Genomic DNA, 20,702 nt, shown 5'->3' on the forward strand with positions numbered 1-20,702 from the left:
CCCATCTTGTACGAATACTGGGATTATTCCCTGACTGGAATATTTATCCTATTTTGTTGACTGAATTAATAATATTTTCCTTTTCATTTATAGTCTTCTCTAAGCTGGGAAAAGAGACTCAGTATTGGCTCCTCACTTCCCAGCAACCTCTCTAGCCCTGCAGAAGAACTACCTCCAACTCGAGAAAAAGAGAGCCACATTCTGGAAGGATTAAAGAAGCTACAAAAGAAAAAGCCTCTGTTAGAGCATTCCTCAAATATGTCAAAATGGGCTTACAAAGATTGTATGAACTCAAACGAAGGAATTTACTCTCTGGGCCTAAAATGTCGGAACCGCCACAAGAGCAATGATCAAGCACCTCATAAGGCCACCACTAAAGACATATGCTTAGAGCAAAGTAAAACATTTGGCTATGATTCTGATTCACACGATGATGCAGATGACGATTGTACAGCACTCATAACCACAGTAAATGAGGTGCCAAGTAAAGATTGCAAATCGCTCCGTAAAACATTAACACATAGTGTATCTGATAGTCTGTTTAGTTGGGATGGCAGTGTAAAATGTGTTTCAGAAAGGCTTGCACACATAAACTCAGGAGAAAAACCTGAGAAGTTGACTAGTTTTGTCAGTAGCTTTCAATCAAGTGAAAAACTATGTACAACCAACAAGTCGCCTACAAAGAAATTGCAGTTCAATTCCACCAAGCTACACTATAAAGATCTAACAATCCAGCTATCTGACACCGAAGATATTGAGATGTTAGATGAACTGCATCTGGAATGCGAGGAAGAAAGAAATTCTTCTGATTTTGTAACATGTTTATTGACGGACAATCGGTCAGTGAGTCATGCAAACTTACTCAGTTGCAAAAAAGCATTCTTCTCATCTGCAGATAAAGATGAAGGTCATTTATCAACTTGCTCCGACAACAGGCCAAACACTTTGAACCTGCTGAAAGAAAATTGTCAAACGACCAAGGCCGTAAAAACATCATCTGAAGAATGCCTTACGATAGTGTTTGATGCTGAAGACGGCCTGCCAATTAAATTTAATTCCCAGCAGACAGCAAGTGTCACTGTGTCTTCAAATGAAATTTCTAGTCCAATTGCTTTTGATGGGAATCACCGGCAAATTGTTTTTGCTAAAGATGCTGCACTGGTGCCTCAAGGGCTGCTAAGTTGTCAAAGAGGAAGTGATGCAAGGAATTATACAGTTTTAGAGTCATTGCAAGGTCACACCAAACAAAAACGGTTAGAAGACCCTGAAGCCAACAAGAAAATATTTAGTTCCATTGTTCGTACAGATTCTGTAACCTCTGACAGGCCGTTGACACCACACATTTTTCAACAGGAGAAAGTATTGAAGCCAACTTTTAATGCAGCTTATAAATCAAACTGGGTATCTTCTGTACCTGCCCTGCAGCCATCTTCTACTCAAAAGCCACGTCTAACCAAAATACCTAATAGAGGCAAAGACTCACCACATAAAACCTCTAAAGTAAACAGCATTGATGTTAGCAACACATTATCAACATCTGGTTCTCTTGTCCAAGATAAACCGCCATCATTATCAAATGTAAAACTCGCCAAATATTTAAAAATGCCAAGTGTTAGTATTAATCACTGTTTAAAAGATGGCTCCACCATTCCAAAATGTAGCCCACATCTTTCTCGAGACTCTAGGGTTGCATCCCCCATTGAAACGGGAAAGACCAATTCCAACGTAGCACAAGCTTCTTTATTATCCAGAAGACAGATGACGGATCTTGGAGAATATCCTACCCGAGACAAACATGATAATTTAGAACTGGAAGAAATAAAATCTCCATCACCTCCACTTCCACCAGGGAGATCAACGTCATTACTATTAAAACCAAATTATGAACAATCACTGAAAATAGTAACAAAAACTGAAAAATACATTCCTGTTGAAATAAGCAAGGATGCACCACAATGCTCATCTTTAAAACCACAAGGAGTTACGAGTTTGGTTTCACCTTGTGTCCAGTTGACTAAAGAAATACAAAGTCTACAACCCCAGAAGTCCCCAGCAGTGGATGATTTGTGCAGTTCCCACCATGAGAAGGCATTTCAAAACTCCCCGGAATCAAATGGAGTGGCTAAAGATTTGGCAGTGGGCACTTTTGAAAAAAGATACCTGAAAACAAATTCTTCAAATACTCCGCCATCAATGCATATTCATCCTTGTTCTCAAACAGCTATTAAAGTGATTAGAAGTTTAAAATGCATTCATGCAAACCAAAAGGATCCATCTCCCCAATGTACCTTTTCTGCCCAAGCAGGGCAAGTAAGTGAAAATGGGTTGATCTTACAATGGAAGCCGTCCAGCATTTTAACAACATCTCCACAGTGGCAAGCATCAAGCATAAATGAACCTTCATCTCAGCCACTACCTTCTTGCTTGTCTCCTTCTAGTGTTAGTAATGGACATACAAACATTTACTGTTCTGATGAAAACAACTTGAAAACTCGAATTCCTGTTGGACTAAAGGGATTTTTAAAATCTCCCCCGTTACTAAGAAAAAGTTCAACTGTACCCGGGAAGCATGAGAAAGATACTATTAATATCTACTCTAAAGGAAATGCAGTTCATGAAAAATCTAAGCAGGCTGATGTATCAAAAAATATAAAACCTCTGGAACAAACAGATTCATTAGTTGATTTTCAGAAAAAAGGCGACCTTCGAGATGGTCTTGCTGTTAAAATTGGTTTTTCTGCAGACCTTGAAGATAAAACAAAGCATGACCGAAGCACGGCAGTTGGGAGTGATGTTGACAGCATAGAAATTAAGGCATTTAAGAGGTCAATTTCAGCTAATAACAAACCCAACCTTAAGCCAGCCCTAGGCATGAATGGTGCCAAAGCGCGAAGTCAGAGCTTCAGCAATCAAACTGGGGACAAGCCTTCTGTTTCATTGGTAGATGGGCCAGGAAAGGTGCGAACCCAGATAATCACAAATACAACAGAAAGAGGTAATTCGCTGACGAGGCAGAACTCTACCGGTGCAACAGAAACATTGCAAACTAAACCTGCTTGTGGCTCTTCAGCTACACAAAGTCCTTCACATTCTCCAAGAACAGCAGATATTTCCTATTCACGGCAAGTGTCATGTGGAAGTGGAAGCAGCTCAAGTAGCCATCATAGCAGTCCTAGCAAGTTACCTTGCAGAACTCCACCAAAGGGGGATGGCCATCTTAGCTCTGTAAAGTTTGACAGCAACCAGTCACCACCTCAAAAGGAAATCCAAAATCTACCTTCAAGTGATAAATCAGGTGAGAAAAAATCTAAACCAATGCCCCAGAAAGAGAAAAGCGTAAAGCAGGCAGCATACGAGTCTCAATCATCACCAGATATGTCTCCAAAGGAAGTTCTGAGCAAACCGCAGAGCCCCTCCAAACTTAATATGGTAAAAATTGTCAAGAAACAAGACAACCTCTCAAAGAGGCCTGAAATTTCTGACAAAGTACTCGTTTTGCCTTCTGTTTCTGGGACACAATGTAGCATTGAAGCAAAAGTCATGTTGGGAATTCAAGAAAATATGCAGAAGGTGCAAGGACACGACAAGGTCCAGGTATCAGAGGTAAAACCGAAGACTGGACCTTCAATAGCCAAGTGGTTTGGGTTCCGAAAAAGCAAGTTGCCAGCGCCGAACAGCAAAAAGTCCGATGCTTCAAAATCCAAAGATGAGAAAAAAGAAACCAAAAATGGAACTGGTTTAGAAATCAAGCAGACAAAATTCGACAAAAAAAGGGACAGAAGAAAAAATGAAAAAGCCTGTGAAGAGGAGAACGAAGTTACGAAAGAAAATGCCAATTGTGATAAAAAATTAGATGGTGCTTTTCCAAATAAAAGTTGTGAGATCACACGACATGAAACACGCAACAGTAGAAAAGGCAGTTTTACATCAACATATCATGCCTATCAGGATCATGATGTTCCAATGAAAGATTCAACAAGTGACCAGTTCATGCAGGAACTCCTACACAGGTAATGATCTCAATTACTTTGTATTAAACGAAAGAGAAAATGCTGGAAAATCACAGCAGATCTGGCAGCATCTGTAGGGAGAGAAAAGAGCTAACGTTTCGAGTCCGATGACTCTTTGTCAAAGCCCAGATTTTGCAGCATTTTCTCTCTCGTTTCAGATTCCAACATTCTCAGTAATTTGATTTTATACTTTGTATTAAATATTGCTCCTCAAGATTATTTATTAGCTGCCATCCTTTATTCTAACTTCTTATATTCTTACAGCTTCAAATAGCAAAAAGCTTTTGGGTAATATGCCAAATAGCTGCACTTGACTATCGTGTGCACTCTTTGATGCAATGCTTTTTAGTTTGGTTTAATCTTTTGTAACATATATTTTAAATGTTTAAGTGTACTCAATAAAATAGAATATAATCATAGAATCCCGACAGTGCAGAAGGAGGCCATTCAGCTCATTGAGTCTGGATGGACCATTCGAATGAGCACTCTGCCCATTTACAAGTGTCCACCCTACCCGATCCCTGTAATCCCATAACCTAACCTGCACATCCCTGCACATATTAAACAGCAATTTAGCATGGCTAATTTACCTAATCCACACATCTTTGGACTATGGGAGGAAACTGGGCACCTGGAGGAAACCCACGCAGACACTGGGAGAATGTACCAACTCCACACAGTCACCCGAGGCCGAAACTGAACTCGGGTCCCTAGCGCTGTGAGGCAGCAGTGCTAACTACTATGCCGGATGGAAATTGGCCATTTCTGGTCCATAACCAGCAGTGCACTTTAAATCGGAGACCAGAGGTCATTCTGAAACGGTGACTCAAACCCCTTTTGCTTAATTTGGGTGCCTGTCTCATCTCCACAGGCAGCTCGCCCGTTTTCCAAAGCTAGATGTCAAGGTAGATGTCTTACCGACAGTGGATCAAAGGTAAATTTCAGGAATTGGAGTACAATAACAGTTGGTAGGCAGGAGGTCACTGCTTGCACATGTACAGTAAATAGAGGAGGTTGTCCTTCTCTCCCTGGCAGTGTACCAAGGATCTTTGATTTACATGAAAAAAAATTAAATTGCATTTCCTTGTCGACTGCAGGGACCAATGAAAAATCCTAAATGGAAAAGTTCCGAAAACTTTTTTAATGGTAGCTAACCAATTTTCACCAGGAGACTTAAAGCAGGTATTAAGATCCGAATTGGATGGGAAGGTAGCACAGTGGTTATCACTGTTGCTTCACAGCGCCATGGTCCCCCGGGTTCGATTCCCGCTCGGGTCACTGTCTGTGCGGATTCTGCAAATTCTCCCCATGTCTGCGTGGGTTTCCTCCGGGTGCTCCGGTTTCCTCCCACTAATCCTGAAAGACGTGCTGTTAGGTGAATTGGACATTCTGAATTCTCCCTTAGTGTACCCGAACAGGCGCTGGAGTGTGGCGACTAGGGGATTTTCGCAGTCACTTCATTGCAGTGTTAATGTAATCCTACTTGTGACAATAATAAAGATTATTATTATTATTTCCATATGTAAGTGGCCTGATGCCTGTTTTAGGCGGCTGCAAATGGAACACCCGAAAAGTGAGCCAAACCCACAATGGTCACACAGCTTTCAGGTGTCATTTATTATCTATTATCATGGAAAGGCAGTGGCATCATGGTATTGTAACTGGACTAGAGACCCAGGGTGATGCTCTGGAACCCTGGGTCCAAGTCTCATAATGGCAGATGGTAAAGTTTGAATTCAGTAAAAATCTGTAATGAAAAGTCTAACAATGACCATAAAACCATTGCCAATTGTCGTGGAAAACATCTGCTCACCAATGTCCTTCAGGGAAGGAAATCTGCTTTCCTTACCTAGTCTGGTCTACATGTGATTCTAGACCCACACAGAGATGCAGTTGACTCTTTGCTGCCCCCCCCCCCCCACTGAAGTGGTCTAGCAAGCCACTCAGTTGAAGGGCATTTAGGGATAGATAACAAATTATGGCCTGGCCAGCGACACCCACATCCCAAGAATGAATTTTTTTTAATGATGTTGGTTCTTGAAGTTTGCCCTCGTGTCCTTGTGGCCTATAAAATGGGTATGAGGACGAATTCCCCTCCAAGAAATCTAAGTTGCTATAAAAGCTCAGGAGGCCAGGGATGCTATGTCTAACAGCATTTAATTTTTTAACATAAAGTAAAGGCCGCAATGCAGCTTAAAATTCAAAGGTCCCAGTCAAGACAAGTGGAAGTTATGGTCCCAGTCTAGGCTGGCTTTTAAAAGGGTGAGTTTACGAGCCCAAGTTGGGTGGGCCCCCAGGGCAGGGTGGGCCATTAGCGGGGAAGCTCATATTCTGAAAATTTTGAAGTGGCCTGCTCACTTTGAACTGCCCTTCTTGACAGCTAATGAACAGATCAAACAGTTCATTGAGGATACAAGCCAGGTAGCCTCAAATACTTTCTTTTTCCCCGCATCTGCTCATCAAACCCCATGCTTTTAACACTGCAGCTTTTTGAAATCTCTGAACTTTCCTAAAATACTTACAACTCTTGAAAAGCTGTGAAATTCCCTGAGAGCCTTTGAAATGCTTTGTTTTCATTCTATTTCATTGTCCAGTAACTTTAACTAGCCTTTGATTGACAGCTTAATGGTTTAGACACAGCAGGCAGATGCTTTGTTTCTGTATCTTTCCCTTCACAGTTCATTGCATCTGAAGTACCCCCCCTTTGTTCTTAACTCCAATGCTTATTAATTCCCAAACACTGCAGTTGCAAAAGAGGAACTGGACGCATTTATTATTTTTGAAGTTGCCTGCAGCTGGAAATCAGAACAAGGGGTGGGTTGTTAGACGTTTTAGTTGCTGTGAAATGAAGAGTCTAAAGTTCTTGTTCCTTTTCACCAAACACCATTTATTTCATTCCACAGCCTCTGCACAAAACACTTAACAACACAGCACCTCCACAGAGGCCACCTGAAGCCTCTTTACATATCAGTGTCAATTAATGGATACTTAACATAAATGAGACAACTAATTGCAATGTCTCTTAACCCATTACTTAACATGGGCTGAGGGGGTAACTGACGTGGGTGGTTTGGGGGGTTAGCTGAGGGCATTACTGAGGAGGGGGTTGGCTAGCCTCATGCCTGCGTGGTGGTGGGGGGAGAAGGGTGCACCTCTTTGCTGAGGGGCTGGGGGCGCTCCCCTTGTCAGCGGGGGCGGTCACCATTTCCTTTGTGGGGGGAGGGGGGGACTGTCTCTGGCAACTGGGATCAGGGTGACCATTAAAAATGGTGCCCTGGAATTGGTAAGTGCAAGCTGGCTGGTGCTATCCACTATGAATATTTTAACACACTAAAGGTGGGGGATTCCCACCTCAGAAATGCTCCTAGCACCAGTGGGAACCACTCAGGTGCACTCAGGAGATTTATATATTCCCGAAAAGCATCTTGATTACAAACAGTAGTCAGAAGGGATTATATCACTGGATAGACTTCACTATATCAATGAGACTGTAACTTTAAACATCTTTTAATAATGCCAAAGATATTACCATAATACCCATGCATGTCGATGTATTCATTGTTTAATGCTGTTCATAAGCAATGTTTGATTTGTTCACTCTCTATCAGAACTGCTACTGCGCAATAGCGTGATTCATAGCTTCCGAATTTCAACATTTTTAAAGATATTGGCCCAGATTTTCCTGTCAATGTAATGGTCAGGTTAATGGTACTCGTTGATATTTATGCATAAATAGTACAAGCACCTCTGAGGTTGGACAGATCCATGATTCAGCTCAAATATTCAAACGTCACTGTTCAAGCTGTGCCATTACAAAAATAGTCTCTTGTTCTTGGCATAAGACCATAAGACATAGGAGCGGAATTAGGCCACTCTGCCCATCGAGTCTGCTCCGCCATTCAATCTTGCTGATATGTTTCTCATCCCCATTGTACTGCCTACTCCCCATAACCCCTGATCCCCTTATTAATCAAGAACCTATCTATCTCTGTCTTAAAGACACTCAGTGATTTGGCCTCCACATCCTTCTGCGGCAAAGAGTTCCACAGATTCACCACCCTGTTGCTGAAGAAATTCCTCCTCATCTCTGTTTTAAAAGATCGTCCCTTTAGTCTGAGATTGCGTCCTCTGCTTCTAGTTTTTCCTACAAGTGGAAACGTCCTCTCCACGTCCACTCTTTCCAGGCCTCGCAGTATCCTGTAAGTTTCAATAAGATCCCCTCATATCCTTCTAAACTCCGATGAGTACAGACCCAGAATCCTCAACCGTTCCTCAAAGGACAAACTCTTCATTCCAGGGATCATTCTTGTGAACCTCCTGTGGACCCTTTCCAAGGCCAGCACATCCTTCATCGAGCATAGAATGTACAGTGCAGAAGGAAGCCATTCGGCCTATCGAGTCCGCACCGGCCTTTGGAAAGAGCACCCTACCTACGCCCACACCTCAACCCTATCCCTGTGACCCCACCTAATCTTTTCTGGACAATAGGGTCAATTCAACTTAGTCAATCCACCTAACTTGCACATGTTTGGATTGTGGGAGGAAACCGGAGCACCCTGAGGAAACCGACACAGACACGGGGAGAACATGCAGACTCCGCACAGACAGTGAACCAAGCCGAGAATCGAACCTGGGACCCTGGAGCTGAAAGCAATTTGCTAACCACTGTGCTACCGTGCTGTCCCTTAGATCCTTCCTTAGATACGGGGCCCAAAATTGCTCACAGTACTCCAAATGGGGTCTGACCAGAGCCTTGTATAGCCTCAGAAGTTCATCCCTGGTCTTGTATTCTAGCCCTCTTGACATGAATGCTAACATTGCATTTGCCTTCCTAACTGCCGACTGAACCTGCACATTAACCTTCAGAGAATCGGGAACAAGGAGCCCTAAATCCTTTGTGCTTCTGATTTCCTAAGCATCTCCCCATTTAGAAAATAGTTCTGCCTCCATTTTTCCTTCCAAAGTGCATAACCTCACACGTTTCCACATTGTATTCCATCTGCCACTTCTTTGCCCACTCTCCTAGTCTGTCCAAGTCCTTCTGCAGCCCGCCTGCTTCCTCAATACTATCTGTCCCTCTACACATCTTTTTATCATCTGCAAACTTAGCAACAGTGCCTTCAGTTCCTTCTTACAGATCATTAATGTATATTGTGAAAAGTTGTGGTCCCAGCACAGACCCCTGAAGCACACCACTAGTCACCGGCTGCCATCCTGAAAAACACCCCTTTATCCCCACTCTCTGCCTTTTGCCAGTCAGCCAATCCTCTATCTATGCCAGGATCTTACCCTTAACACCATGGGCTTCTAAGTTATTTAACAGTCTCCTATGTGGCACCTTGTCAAAGGCCTTCTGGGAATCTAAATAAATCATGTTCACTGGTTCTTCTTTGTCTAACTTCCTTGTTACTTCCTCAAAGAACTCAAAACAGATTTGTCAGACATGACCTCCCCTTGACGAAACCGTTCTGACTCAGTCCTATTTTATCTTGCACTTCCAAGTACTCCGCGATCTCATCTTTAATAACAGACTCTAAAATCTTACCAATGACCGAAGTCAGGCTAACCGGCGTATAATTCCCCGCCGGCTGCCTCCCTCCCTTCTTACATTAGCCGCTTTTCAGTCCTCTGGGACCCTTCCTGCCTGCAGGGATTCCTGAAAGATCACCACCAATTCCTCCGGAACCTCCTCAGCTATCTCTTTTAGAACCCTGGGATGTAGTCCATTCGGTCCAGGTGATTTATCCACCTTCAGACTTTTCAGTTTTCCCAAAACCTTCTCCTTAGTGATGGTCACTGCACTCACCTCTGCCCCCTGGTTCTCCTGGAGCTCTGGCATCCCGATGGTGTCTTCCACCATGAAGACTGATGTAAAGTAACTATTCAGTTCCTCTGCCATTTTTTTGTTTCCTATTATTACTTCTCCAGCCATATTTTCCAGTGGTCCAATGTGTATTTTTGCCTCTCTTACCTTTTATATATTGAAAAAAATTCTTCCTATCTTCCTTTGTATTACTAGCTAGCTTGCACTCATATTTCATCTTCTCCCCCCTTATTGCTTTTTAGTTCTCTTCTGCTCACTTTTTAAGGCTTCCCAATCCTCTGGCTTCCCACTAATCCTTGCCACTTCGTATGCTTTTTCTTTAGCTTTTATGCTGTGTTTGTGTGCCCGAAATTAAGTACAGAAAGTTAAGTCTTGTATAATCCTGTCTAAATACCCGTTTAACAGGATGGTAAACAGTAATTTCTGTGAAGTAACTGCTCTGATACGTAAAATGAACTACTACCAGTGTGAAATATTATTCTTTCAGGTTTTAATTTGTGGCAATTTAATATTGATTTACTTTTAGCTTTTCCATTCTGTCTTTTTTTTTCTGTTTTAAACTAATCTTCCTTTTGCTTTCTCTCTACCTGAGTTAACATTGAATTCACCCACTCTAATTTATACTTTGTTCTTGATCCTTGTGCTGTTAATTGCACAATCCATTAATCTAATTGATTAAGGAGCTACCCAGTTGCTTTCCCTGTTCACTCAGGTCCCGGATGCCTGGTTTCACTCATTATATTGTTATCAACTTACACATTAACCAACTTGGCAAGCAATAACTTTAAAAACATAACTGTGCAAAGAGAAGTCTAACTAATGGCAGACAAAAGTGGGATTTTCCAGCTGTTTCCACAGGTGGGATCTTCGGTCCTGCCGACGGCAAACCCCCTCCCCCCGGATTCCCCAGCGGCGGAAGGTGCAAACAACGGGGAAACCCCGGGCAATGGCGGGGCACCTCTGCAGCTGCACAACACGCCACGGGAGCAGGGGGAAAAATCCCGCACATTGTTTTTATTTCTCATTACTGCAAAATCTGGGACATTCAACATGAAGTAACTGTTTTTGAAAATATTTGAAATATAAATAATCTTAATCACATTTGTTCTTTAAAAATGTTGATTCAATTTATGCATTCATATTTTATTATATTCACCTAACTAGGCGTCTAGGCCTGGGTTTTCATCACCAAGTGGTAGAGAAAATCAGGAAAATTCTTGACTCGGGGCGGCCCCCCACCTGCCCACCTCATGAAAATGTGCCCACAAAGGTGGGAAGTTCATTGCCTGGAGGTCGTTGAAGGCTGGAGGTGGGCTAACCAACTCAGGAAAAAGGATGAAGGCAACCACAGGGTGCGGAGCCAGGCTGTTTAAAAGCCCCGCCTCAAAGCTTCAGACTTTGCCCCAGTTAAAATAAAGACAGAAGGGCACTCCAGCCCTCACCTATCAGACCACTCACCCTCCCACTTCCCATGCACCATCCATGCCAGTTTATGCTACCCACCCAATCCCGTGGTGTTTTATACCTCGCCATGCCTAGGTATGACCCTCTACTATTTACCATTTCCCCATGGCCCCTCATACACCCAATGCCAAGCTATGGTACATCAATCCACTTTGACCCACTGTATACTTGTGTAAAACTAATGAACCCTATAATGAACATAGATAATGTAAAAAAAAAGTTTTAAACAAGTCATTATTTCATTACTTTCCACTATGTTAAAGGTGTCCTTTCGCTAAATCCCAGTAAAAATGCCTATATCCTTTAAAGTATCAATAATGGAAACAGCAGGCACTTAAAGCCTCTTAGCCTTTGAAAAATAAATATTGTGCACAAGATGGCAGAGATGAGCATGCGAGAGCTGTCAATCAAGCAATGTTTTCCCTGAGGCTTTGTTGTCTCTTAGGAGTAATAAATATCAGTGCTCTCAGCCAAGCCTCATTATGTATTCTCGATGTATCATTTTTAGAGGGGCCCAAGCCATCCTGACTCGAAGAAAATCCTGGCCCTATTTTCTTCCAGGCAGTTTCACATGTTAATATTTTATTGTACATACTTTATTATATGGAAAAATATTGAAACATGCTATGTGTGAAATTGTAAGTATGGTGTTAGCAAGGACAATGAATGTGTGTCAATGTATTCACTGGAATCCACAACAGGAAAACTTTCATACAAAAGCAGTTATGGATATTTTTAACACAAATTGCAACAGGCAGATTATATCAAGGCTAAGTCAGAAACATTTATCATTCAAAGGTCTGGAGACAGAAAGATACAACAGGGTTACTTTCAACATTAAAGTAGAATGAGCAATTGACTGATTGAAGAAGGATGGTGCAATTCATCAGTGGAATCACTTTTACCTGCAGAGTTGATAAGAAGGCTGCTCATCAGAAGGAAAATGGATCAAATCATGTTTCCTGCAGGAACATGTCTAAGGGCAACTCCCATGGCTCCGTATTTCCTAGCAACTCTATCTGTGTTCAGGCAAACCTCGGAAAGAATTATAAAATGAAGCCAGCCACTGAGATTCAAAATGAAATTCATGTAAGTTTGAACTCTTTCAATCTCATATTCCAGTAAAAGGAAAAGAGCTGTAAATAATCTGTGCCAGAGCAATTAAGGTCAAGATAAATTTACCAAACTGTGATTAAATTAAGCATACTTCTGATCAACAGTTTAGAAAACACATAATAATTGAAGCATTTGGAAAGAAATACCTTGTTCTAATGGCATAATGACCCTTAAACGTTATGGAGACAATGCTGCATAAGTAGGAGAAGACCACACTCCTCCCCTTATCCTACGTCCTATGCCATCCAGCTGCCTGATAATGCCACAGACCTTTTCCCAAATTTGGATACATAACTGGGATAGGTGCTTCTGTGACACCAGACCTATTAGTCTGGCAAATGCCAAAGTGGCATTCAGCTGTTCAAACGGGGGACCGGAAAAGGATTTTTTTTAAATAAGTTAAGTGGAAATTCAGGGCCAATGGCTTTCCAGTAAGCATTGAACCTTGCTAGAACCTTGCAATTTTCATGCAATTTTTCCTTAATACCAGTATTACTTTATGAAACCATTCAATCATGTTGCTTATTTTAGGTGCCTCACAGTATGTTACAACACTGCATCAGTTCATATAACCCTCAAAGGCAAAAAAAATAAAATTAAGTATATATTAAATGAAAAAGTTTCCTTTTCTCTCCCTATTTCTATAATTTATCACATGGAGAGCCCAGGTTTTTTTTAAATGACATGTAAATTGTCGATTCACTATCATATGTTAATTATAATGGACTGAATACTCCCGCTGACAAATTAGGCCTTGTCCCTTATATTATGAAATATGCTTTTCTCGATATAAATGCCGATTTCATTTTTCATTGTACAATTACCTTTCACCAACTATTAGGCTGATACCAAAATGGATACAATTCTTTAAATAGTCCTTCATGGTATTTCTGCAGCATCTCAATAATAGCTGTAAAAACTGTACTTCTCTTTAGGTATTACCGTTAGTCTTATTCTCTGTTCTCATCTTATCATCATGAATATCCCTTAATTGCAGAAGGAGTTGCTAATTGATTCTAAGGGTGAAGGTGATTCAAATCCGCATGAAAGTTACGTTGAACTGTGGCAGCTGCATGATCCTTCTCGAGGGAAACCATCTAATTGGCAAGGTTTAAATTATGAGAATCAAGGGAACCAAAAGGTAAAATGCAGCATTTATATTATCACATTCTTGTAGTTTTTGGCAACATATTGTCACAGGTTAAACCCAAGTCACAGGGGTGTGAATTTGTATGCATTGTGCTACTTAAACATTAATCATTTTTCAGTTTTGCGAGCTATCACAAGATAAAACCAAGTGTTAACTATTTAGAAATTCGCATGGGCCATGTTTTCTTCAATTGCTAGGTTGAGCAAAAACATAAAAGTGAGTTTAAAAGCTGTTGGTAAAATTGGGAACTGATTCTTACGTTTGTTTACTGCTGCTCTGAAGTTTCCGAATGGGCCCATTGGGAGATGTAAACACAGATTGGCTGTACAGTACGATGGGCCAACATTGGGAGATGTATAAGCAGATTGGTTGTACAGTACGATGGGCCAACAGTGTGAACCAGCCATACCCTCATTAGCTATCTCAATGGTACCCCTTCATTAATATTGTTGACACCTCACACTTGTGCCTTCTCCTCAACATCACTATAATCATTTGTGGTGAGTGCATCTATGCCTGTTTCAATGCGGGGTGGTAACATTTGGTACTATGGTCAGGTTCCAGTGACCCTTGCAAATCAGAGGTATTCTCTGAAAGAGAGGAATTGGACCCCCTCCCTCCCCCCATGCCACAGCCCCTCCGCTCTGTGTGCCTCGGTATGTGTGGATGATCTTGGAATATGTCAATGGTTCAGTACAATCCTCTCATTAATGTACAATTCAGTTGTTGGTTATTTATATAAAACTACTTGTTCCTGATAGGATATCTTAAAGATAAGGACACTGATTTTGAGACAGGGTGATTTTGTGCATGTAAACTCATCATTGCAATGGATTTATTTCCCATAGTGGCATGCATAATGCAATTTGTGTCCCAGTATTTTTACTTCTTAAATCTGGATATATTCTTGTTTCTATTTATTAGGTGAGCACTGTACTATCTGAATACATCTTTAAAAACTACTTTCCCTCTAATTCTAAGCAATGATGATAATAATATTAAACTCTTTTGTGCTTGCTTCTTGCAGACTTTCTTCCGGATCTACTGAATAGGTGTCATTGAATGTTTGTAACAAATTGTCACACTTGTTGCTTCTGTGGCATATATAGGGCCACCATTCTCCACCATGAATCTATCCTTAGTGCTTTATTATAGGGATTAATAATATGTACATGTTAAGGTCAGAAATTTAGCTGTTTTCAAATTTAATTGAGCCACAAATATTGCTCAGTGCTGAATTCAAAAAAGCCTAATTTTCACTGTATCAAGGGTCTTATCATACAATGTAGGAATTGCAAATCTTTAGTTGTAAATACTTCTGAAGGGCAGATATGTAGAATCATAGAATCTCTACAGTGCAGAAGGAGGCCATTCGACCCATCGAGTCTGCATCTACCAATCCTCCAAAACAGCACTCTATTTAGGCCCACTCCCCTGCACTATCCCTGTAACCCCACCTAACCATTGGTCACTAAGGGGCAATTTAGAATGGCCAAAACACCTAACTCGCACATCTTTGGACTGTGGATGGAAACCGGACCCACCGGAGGAAACCCACGTAGAGACGGGGTGAATGTTCAAATTCAACACAGACAGTTACCCAAGGTCGGAATTGAACCCTGATCCCTGGTGCTGTGAGGCAGCAATGCTAACTACTGTGCCACCATGTCATGTAGAACGGCCAAGCTATTTAAATGGCCAGTCCTTTAAAAATTGAAAACAACCTGCATGTGTCTGTGAGAGTTCAAAAAAACAAATTCAGCAGTTTCTGTGGTTGTCTGTGGTTGTCTGTTAATATAACACTATCATTATAGCACTGCAGATGCTTGGTTACTTTCATTATCGAGTAGGGGTTGAAAGTTCACCTTCTGATTGGCAGCTCAAAAAGGTTATTAAATGATCGGATGCCTTTGGCGTTATGAGTATACTGTTTGTTTTGATAAAGGATTAATTACTTGAGGGGATTTAACTATATTGATGTATTGAATGGTCTTTTATGAATGGGAATATTTTTTCATATATAGCGAAATATATGCATTTAGAACGTTATTTTATTTAATCTCAAAATGGTTCCTGACATCTGCCCATGGTGCTTACTGGGTGAGTTGGCATGGAGGGTGTCAGAACAAAGGGTGGTGATTGTGTGCAGCATAGGTTGGCATGAGTTGGCATAAGGGCTATGTAGAATGGGTTGGGGTATGGGGACGAGAGATAGAGGGTCTACAACATAAGCAAACAACTGGGTTGAAGTCCCAAAGAACTGAGGTGAACCTTTTAAACAGCCCGCCTCGACAGCTAGCGGCCCTTGTGACAACCTCTAATCTGCAGCTGGGAATGGCAAACTCTATGCCACACCTGCTCCCCTGGAATGAAGATTCTGCCCTTCGGACACCTTTGTGGGTCAAGAAAGCCACAAAATGTCCCAACTCCCACTGCTCGACTTGAGTACAAAAATATATACCTTAGACCTTAAGCTGATTTGGTGTATATTTGCTGTCTGAGAATTGGTAATAGGGTCTGTCTTGCAGGAATATTTGATTTAAAAAAAATAATGCTCACAAAATTCATATTCCCAGGGTCAAATATTTCAAAATCATACATTTTTGCAATTTGCTAACAGACTGCAAATTATGCTAATAAATTGACATTTCTGCCATCATTTTGAAAAAGAGGAAAATATTGCTCAAATTTACCTATTGTATCTTTGAGAAAAAGCAAGTGGTGGTGAGACTCTGCCCTAGCAGATGGAATGAAAGCTATGAGGGAAACCTGATATGTATATTGGTGCACTGATCACATGATAATTATGGATAAGTAAACCCATTTAGTCCATGTTAAATTATCTATCCAGAAAGATCCTGAAGGCTGAGGTCCCTCCATTTCAATATTCAATTGTTGTTTAAAAGATTCCAGGAATTTTGACCCCATTACTCTTCCTGGAAATCCATCCGATTCATTGATCATCTTTTTTGTGAAAAAATTATATACATCAGTCTTGCATTTACCTTTTAAATTTAGTGCAAAGTTATTACAAATTTAACTTCTTCATTTCCTTAACCATCATTCATTTTATAACACCACCTCATGAATATATCTTTCCACACCGCAAATGTTTCTCCAGTCTTTATTTATAATTCAAACCCCTGACACTAGTGATTACCCTTTGTGACTCTTTTTCCTAACGATAATGTTTGAATGTTTCCTTTGTGACTCGACGATTTGGACAGAGTATTCAATAATCTGATCGGAACACTACAGACTTCCACTGATTTGTATTACATTCGCCATATAATTTCAGATTCTGTCATCCTTTTTGTTTGTTGCTCTGCATTGGTTGAACATGTTAGAATCTGCTAAGATTCTGAGGCCTCTTTTGGCCTCATTCTTAGCTATGCCAACACCATTCATAGGTGCCAGTTCCCCAACTGTATTTCTTTCCTTTGCACACTGCGTTTCACTTGTCTGCATTTACTTATTCTGTAATTTCTGAGCTAGCTCCTCCAGTTCCACAAACCCTGCCGAGGATTACCTTGCCCTCTGAGTCAAGGGATGATCTCTGAACGAGTAAATCTACGAAGAATGAGGAGAAAAATTATTTCAGTATAATTGCAACATATTGTCACATAGTTGAAAGCTTTTTTCTGTAATTTTCTTTCGGTAAAGCTTGTCACCTAATGCACACATACGTTTTTAAAAGATTTAGTTCAACTACTAATTTTTCAGCTATGGAAATTCTGACCCTATTTTTATTGACATTCAATTTTAAACTCTAAAAACAAATGTTTTCAAGAAAGCTTTGGTTTAGACTTTCCACCTTGATTAGTTAGATGTCTAATATAGACGTCTTTGGCATTGTTGCTTTAATAGTACTTAGACATATAAGCGTATCTAAAACTGACCTTGTACTGTCATTGTGAGGAGAGTGAATTGGAAGTCGGGAAATATGCAACATGCAGGAAATTCTATCCTTGTGATCTAGAACTTTGATAGCGAAGTATAACCCCTTATCAGAGTCATTTTATTCAGTCACGGTTCATTTAATATGAGGTTGACAGACTAAAGTATAGCTTCTGTAAACAAGCACTTAAGACACATGTTGCTTGTAATTTTTCTCTTTTTAAAAAAAAATCTTATTGCTTGCGGAGAGAATTTTTTGGTTTTTCCATTTTTGTTTGCAGAAAAATCAAAAACTTACATATTTAATGGATAATTTGGGTGCACTTTACTGCATCAGCTGAATATTATAATGTGAAAAGTGCTGAGACACATTTGAATTATGTAAATGGAAACAGTTAAGGATATCTTATAATTCATTCTGACCTGTGTCAGCTTGTCTCCTTCATCTTGCAAAATCCATTCTGCCTGACTCTGTCTCATGCATCTACACGGTAAAATGAGCTTTGTATAACATTTTATCATGAAAGAATGACACTTTGCATCTTGAAAAATCTTTATAATACTCAGCCTTATATATGTTCAGCTATAATCAAGATAGAGAATTGCAAGATTTTCAAAATAATTCATGATTATTTCCCAAAAGATTGAATAAAATTGGCATAAAAGCAAATGTATTTTTTGGGGGAAAAAGATTGCTAATCAAAATTGTTGTATCTAGAAAATTAGCTTTCTAGTGTTACAAATTGATTCAAATCATTACATAAGTTTTCTTGCCGTATTTGCTCCGAATTAGAAATGGCATGCAAAGGACAGTTGGGCAATTAAGCACCATGACCAAATAATATTTATTATTGGTTAACAGACAGCATGCTTTGGAGTTTCATAATAGTAAAACAAAGGTTATTAGACTTTTACTGCACAATCATTGGTCATTAATAGTTTATGACAGATAATCCATTACTTTATTATATACATACAAAGTTATTATAGTACATACAAAGGCAAATTTCTACATTTTATTTGTGTTTCTCAAGTCTCTCTTTTCCTTGTGCTTTGTGCTTGGTCTGTGACATCCTGGGAACTGACATTTTTTGTCGGATCTCATCTCCAGTGACTTCTTGAATTGAGAGAGTGAGGCACATTTCATTGTCCTTGTTCATGAGATCACTGAGCAGATGTAAAAGAAAATGTCTGTTCCCTGGCTGCTTCAGACCAATAAGAAGCACAGCAACGACCAGAGACTGCTTCTGCTTTTGGATTAACCTGTCTACTGATAGAGAAACATATCAAATAATGTCAGCCTATTTGGACTTAACAGGCAGTTGAGGAAATCTTGCCTGCATTAATGTAATGGTGCTGTGAATTTGGGAGAAAACTGGAACTCTAAGGCTGTTGTGGCCCATGTTACACGGGCGCGAGCTAACAACCGTGTTGCGCCCAACGTGGATCTGGGCGTGCCGATTAAATAGCGGGAAAGGCCAAAATCGAGATTCACGCCGGCTGCGAATCAGTTTTCTATCTAACAGGAATGCTCCCAATGACGAGTTCCGGATCTCGCCCAAAGATGACGAGAATATCATTTACGCTCATTTGCATTTATTTCAATCTCATCAGCGAGATTGAAGTCGAATACTGGCTTCCCAGCAAGAAATCACACGGGCGTCATTTAGTACTCCTTTTAAAACCGTGAGGCAGGCACAATGGCTGCTGAGGTAAATTGTGGAGGTGAGTAGCCATTGCCATTTTCGAACATGCAGTTCAAGGGCACTGAAACTGCTGCCCTAGTGCCCGGCAGGGCGGGCACTCCTCAGGGAGTTGGGCTTGGTTGGGGGGGCTGAAGCATTCTAAGTTGGGGATTGCCCCTGGACTGGGGGAAGGGTGGGATGAGTGGAGCAGACGGTAATGGGGGGGCGGGGATGCAGACAGGCCTGCTGTGAAGATGTAGCATGTTTTAATAGGGATCATTGGACATTTCCATTTCCGCTAGCTAGACATAGTGATCCCCTCCCCCCAATGCCCACTTAGTGATCCTCAATCTTCTTGATCTTACGTGGTCTAGTGCTATATCTAGGTGTGACCCCTGGATGCATATCAGAGGTGAAGGCTGCCTGCTGCTTTTAACGCCCTGTGATGCCCTTGGTGTACATCCTCTCGAGGCCCTGGAGCCCCGTCCGACTTAGTGGTGTCCTCGAGCCACCCGGTTCTTCCCACTACCCTCGAGATGCACTGATGTCAGGAGGGGTTGATTCAGAAGAACTGGAGACAGCTCTTGTCTCCTTGGCATAAGGCCTGCTTGACTTCCAGCACTTCCTCCACCCTGACAGCCCCTAGGATCCTGGGGTCCCCATGGTAAGGTGAAACAGCTGGAGTGAGCTCCAGTGGCCTCTGAGTCATCTGGCACTGCCGGCTCCCTGTTGTCCGTACCATGGTGTTGACACCTTCAGCGATGCTCCTCAGTGATTAGGCCATACTGGACAGTGCCCTCGCAATGTCCACTTGCATATAGGAGATGCCCCTCAACAACTGGGGTATGATGTTGAGGCCCTCATCCATGGCCGTCACAGACCAAGATGCTGACCTCGTGCTGCAGGCTTTCCACTGCGATTGCCACCCTAGCAGTGTTGGTCTCGGTGCCACGCATTGTTGGCATCATCTCCTATGCCCATAGTCTTTGGGATTCCTCCAATCAGCTGACATCCCTTCTGAATCTCACATCCATGTCCCAGTACCTGCATCAGCTCTGGGGTAGCCTTGTCCAAAGGCTCAGCATCTGATTGGGACTCAGTAGAGTCCTAGGACCCAGCAGACCTCCTACGGTTGTCTCCCTTGGATGTTCCTACCTCTGCCGGATGTGCATCAGCAACTGAGATGCTCACCAGATTGTGCCCCAAAAGCCTGCCCAATAATATCACCCACCAAGGTGTGTGATTCTGTGCTGGTGAAAGGTGAGGGTGATAGCTGTTACGCCTCGATGGTGGTCTCTCCTCCGAGGTGGTCGCTGAGAGTGACGGGGGTGGGGGGGGGGGGGGGGTGGGGAGGTTGACTGCGAATGACCCGGCCCCATCAGATGGAGATCCTGCAAGAGAATGAACATGTGGTCAGTGAAAGGGAAAGATCATTTTGTCTGATATGAACATCTCAGTTGAGAGATGTCATCTGGGTGAAGCAGCAGTGGATCCTCACCTCTGTGGGGCAGGCCAACCTTGCTATCGGTGACTGCTATCTCCTCGGACAATCCTGC

The 20,702-nt window shown here is 41.6% G+C and overlaps 1 protein-coding gene across 8 annotated transcripts in view; it reads left to right on the top strand.

The window, feature by feature from the left end:
* LOC140388492 (nck-associated protein 5-like) overlaps window positions 1–20,702 on the top strand; it is a 1,019,364-nt gene that overhangs the window by 872,302 nt on the left and 126,360 nt on the right. For all 8 annotated transcript variants that reach the window (XM_072472774.1, XM_072472791.1, XM_072472783.1 and 5 more), the window contains 3 exons: window positions 94–4,010; window positions 12,210–12,387; window positions 13,412–13,555. In XM_072472774.1, the coding sequence (XP_072328875.1) occupies window positions 94–4,010; window positions 12,210–12,387; window positions 13,412–13,555 (4,239 nt within the window). The remainder of the gene's footprint in view (window positions 1–93; window positions 4,011–12,209; window positions 12,388–13,411; window positions 13,556–20,702) is intronic.

Source organism: Scyliorhinus torazame, chromosome 2, assembly GCF_047496885.1.
Source record: "Scyliorhinus torazame isolate Kashiwa2021f chromosome 2, sScyTor2.1, whole genome shotgun sequence".
Classification (NCBI taxonomy): Eukaryota; Metazoa; Chordata; class Chondrichthyes; order Carcharhiniformes; family Scyliorhinidae; genus Scyliorhinus; species Scyliorhinus torazame.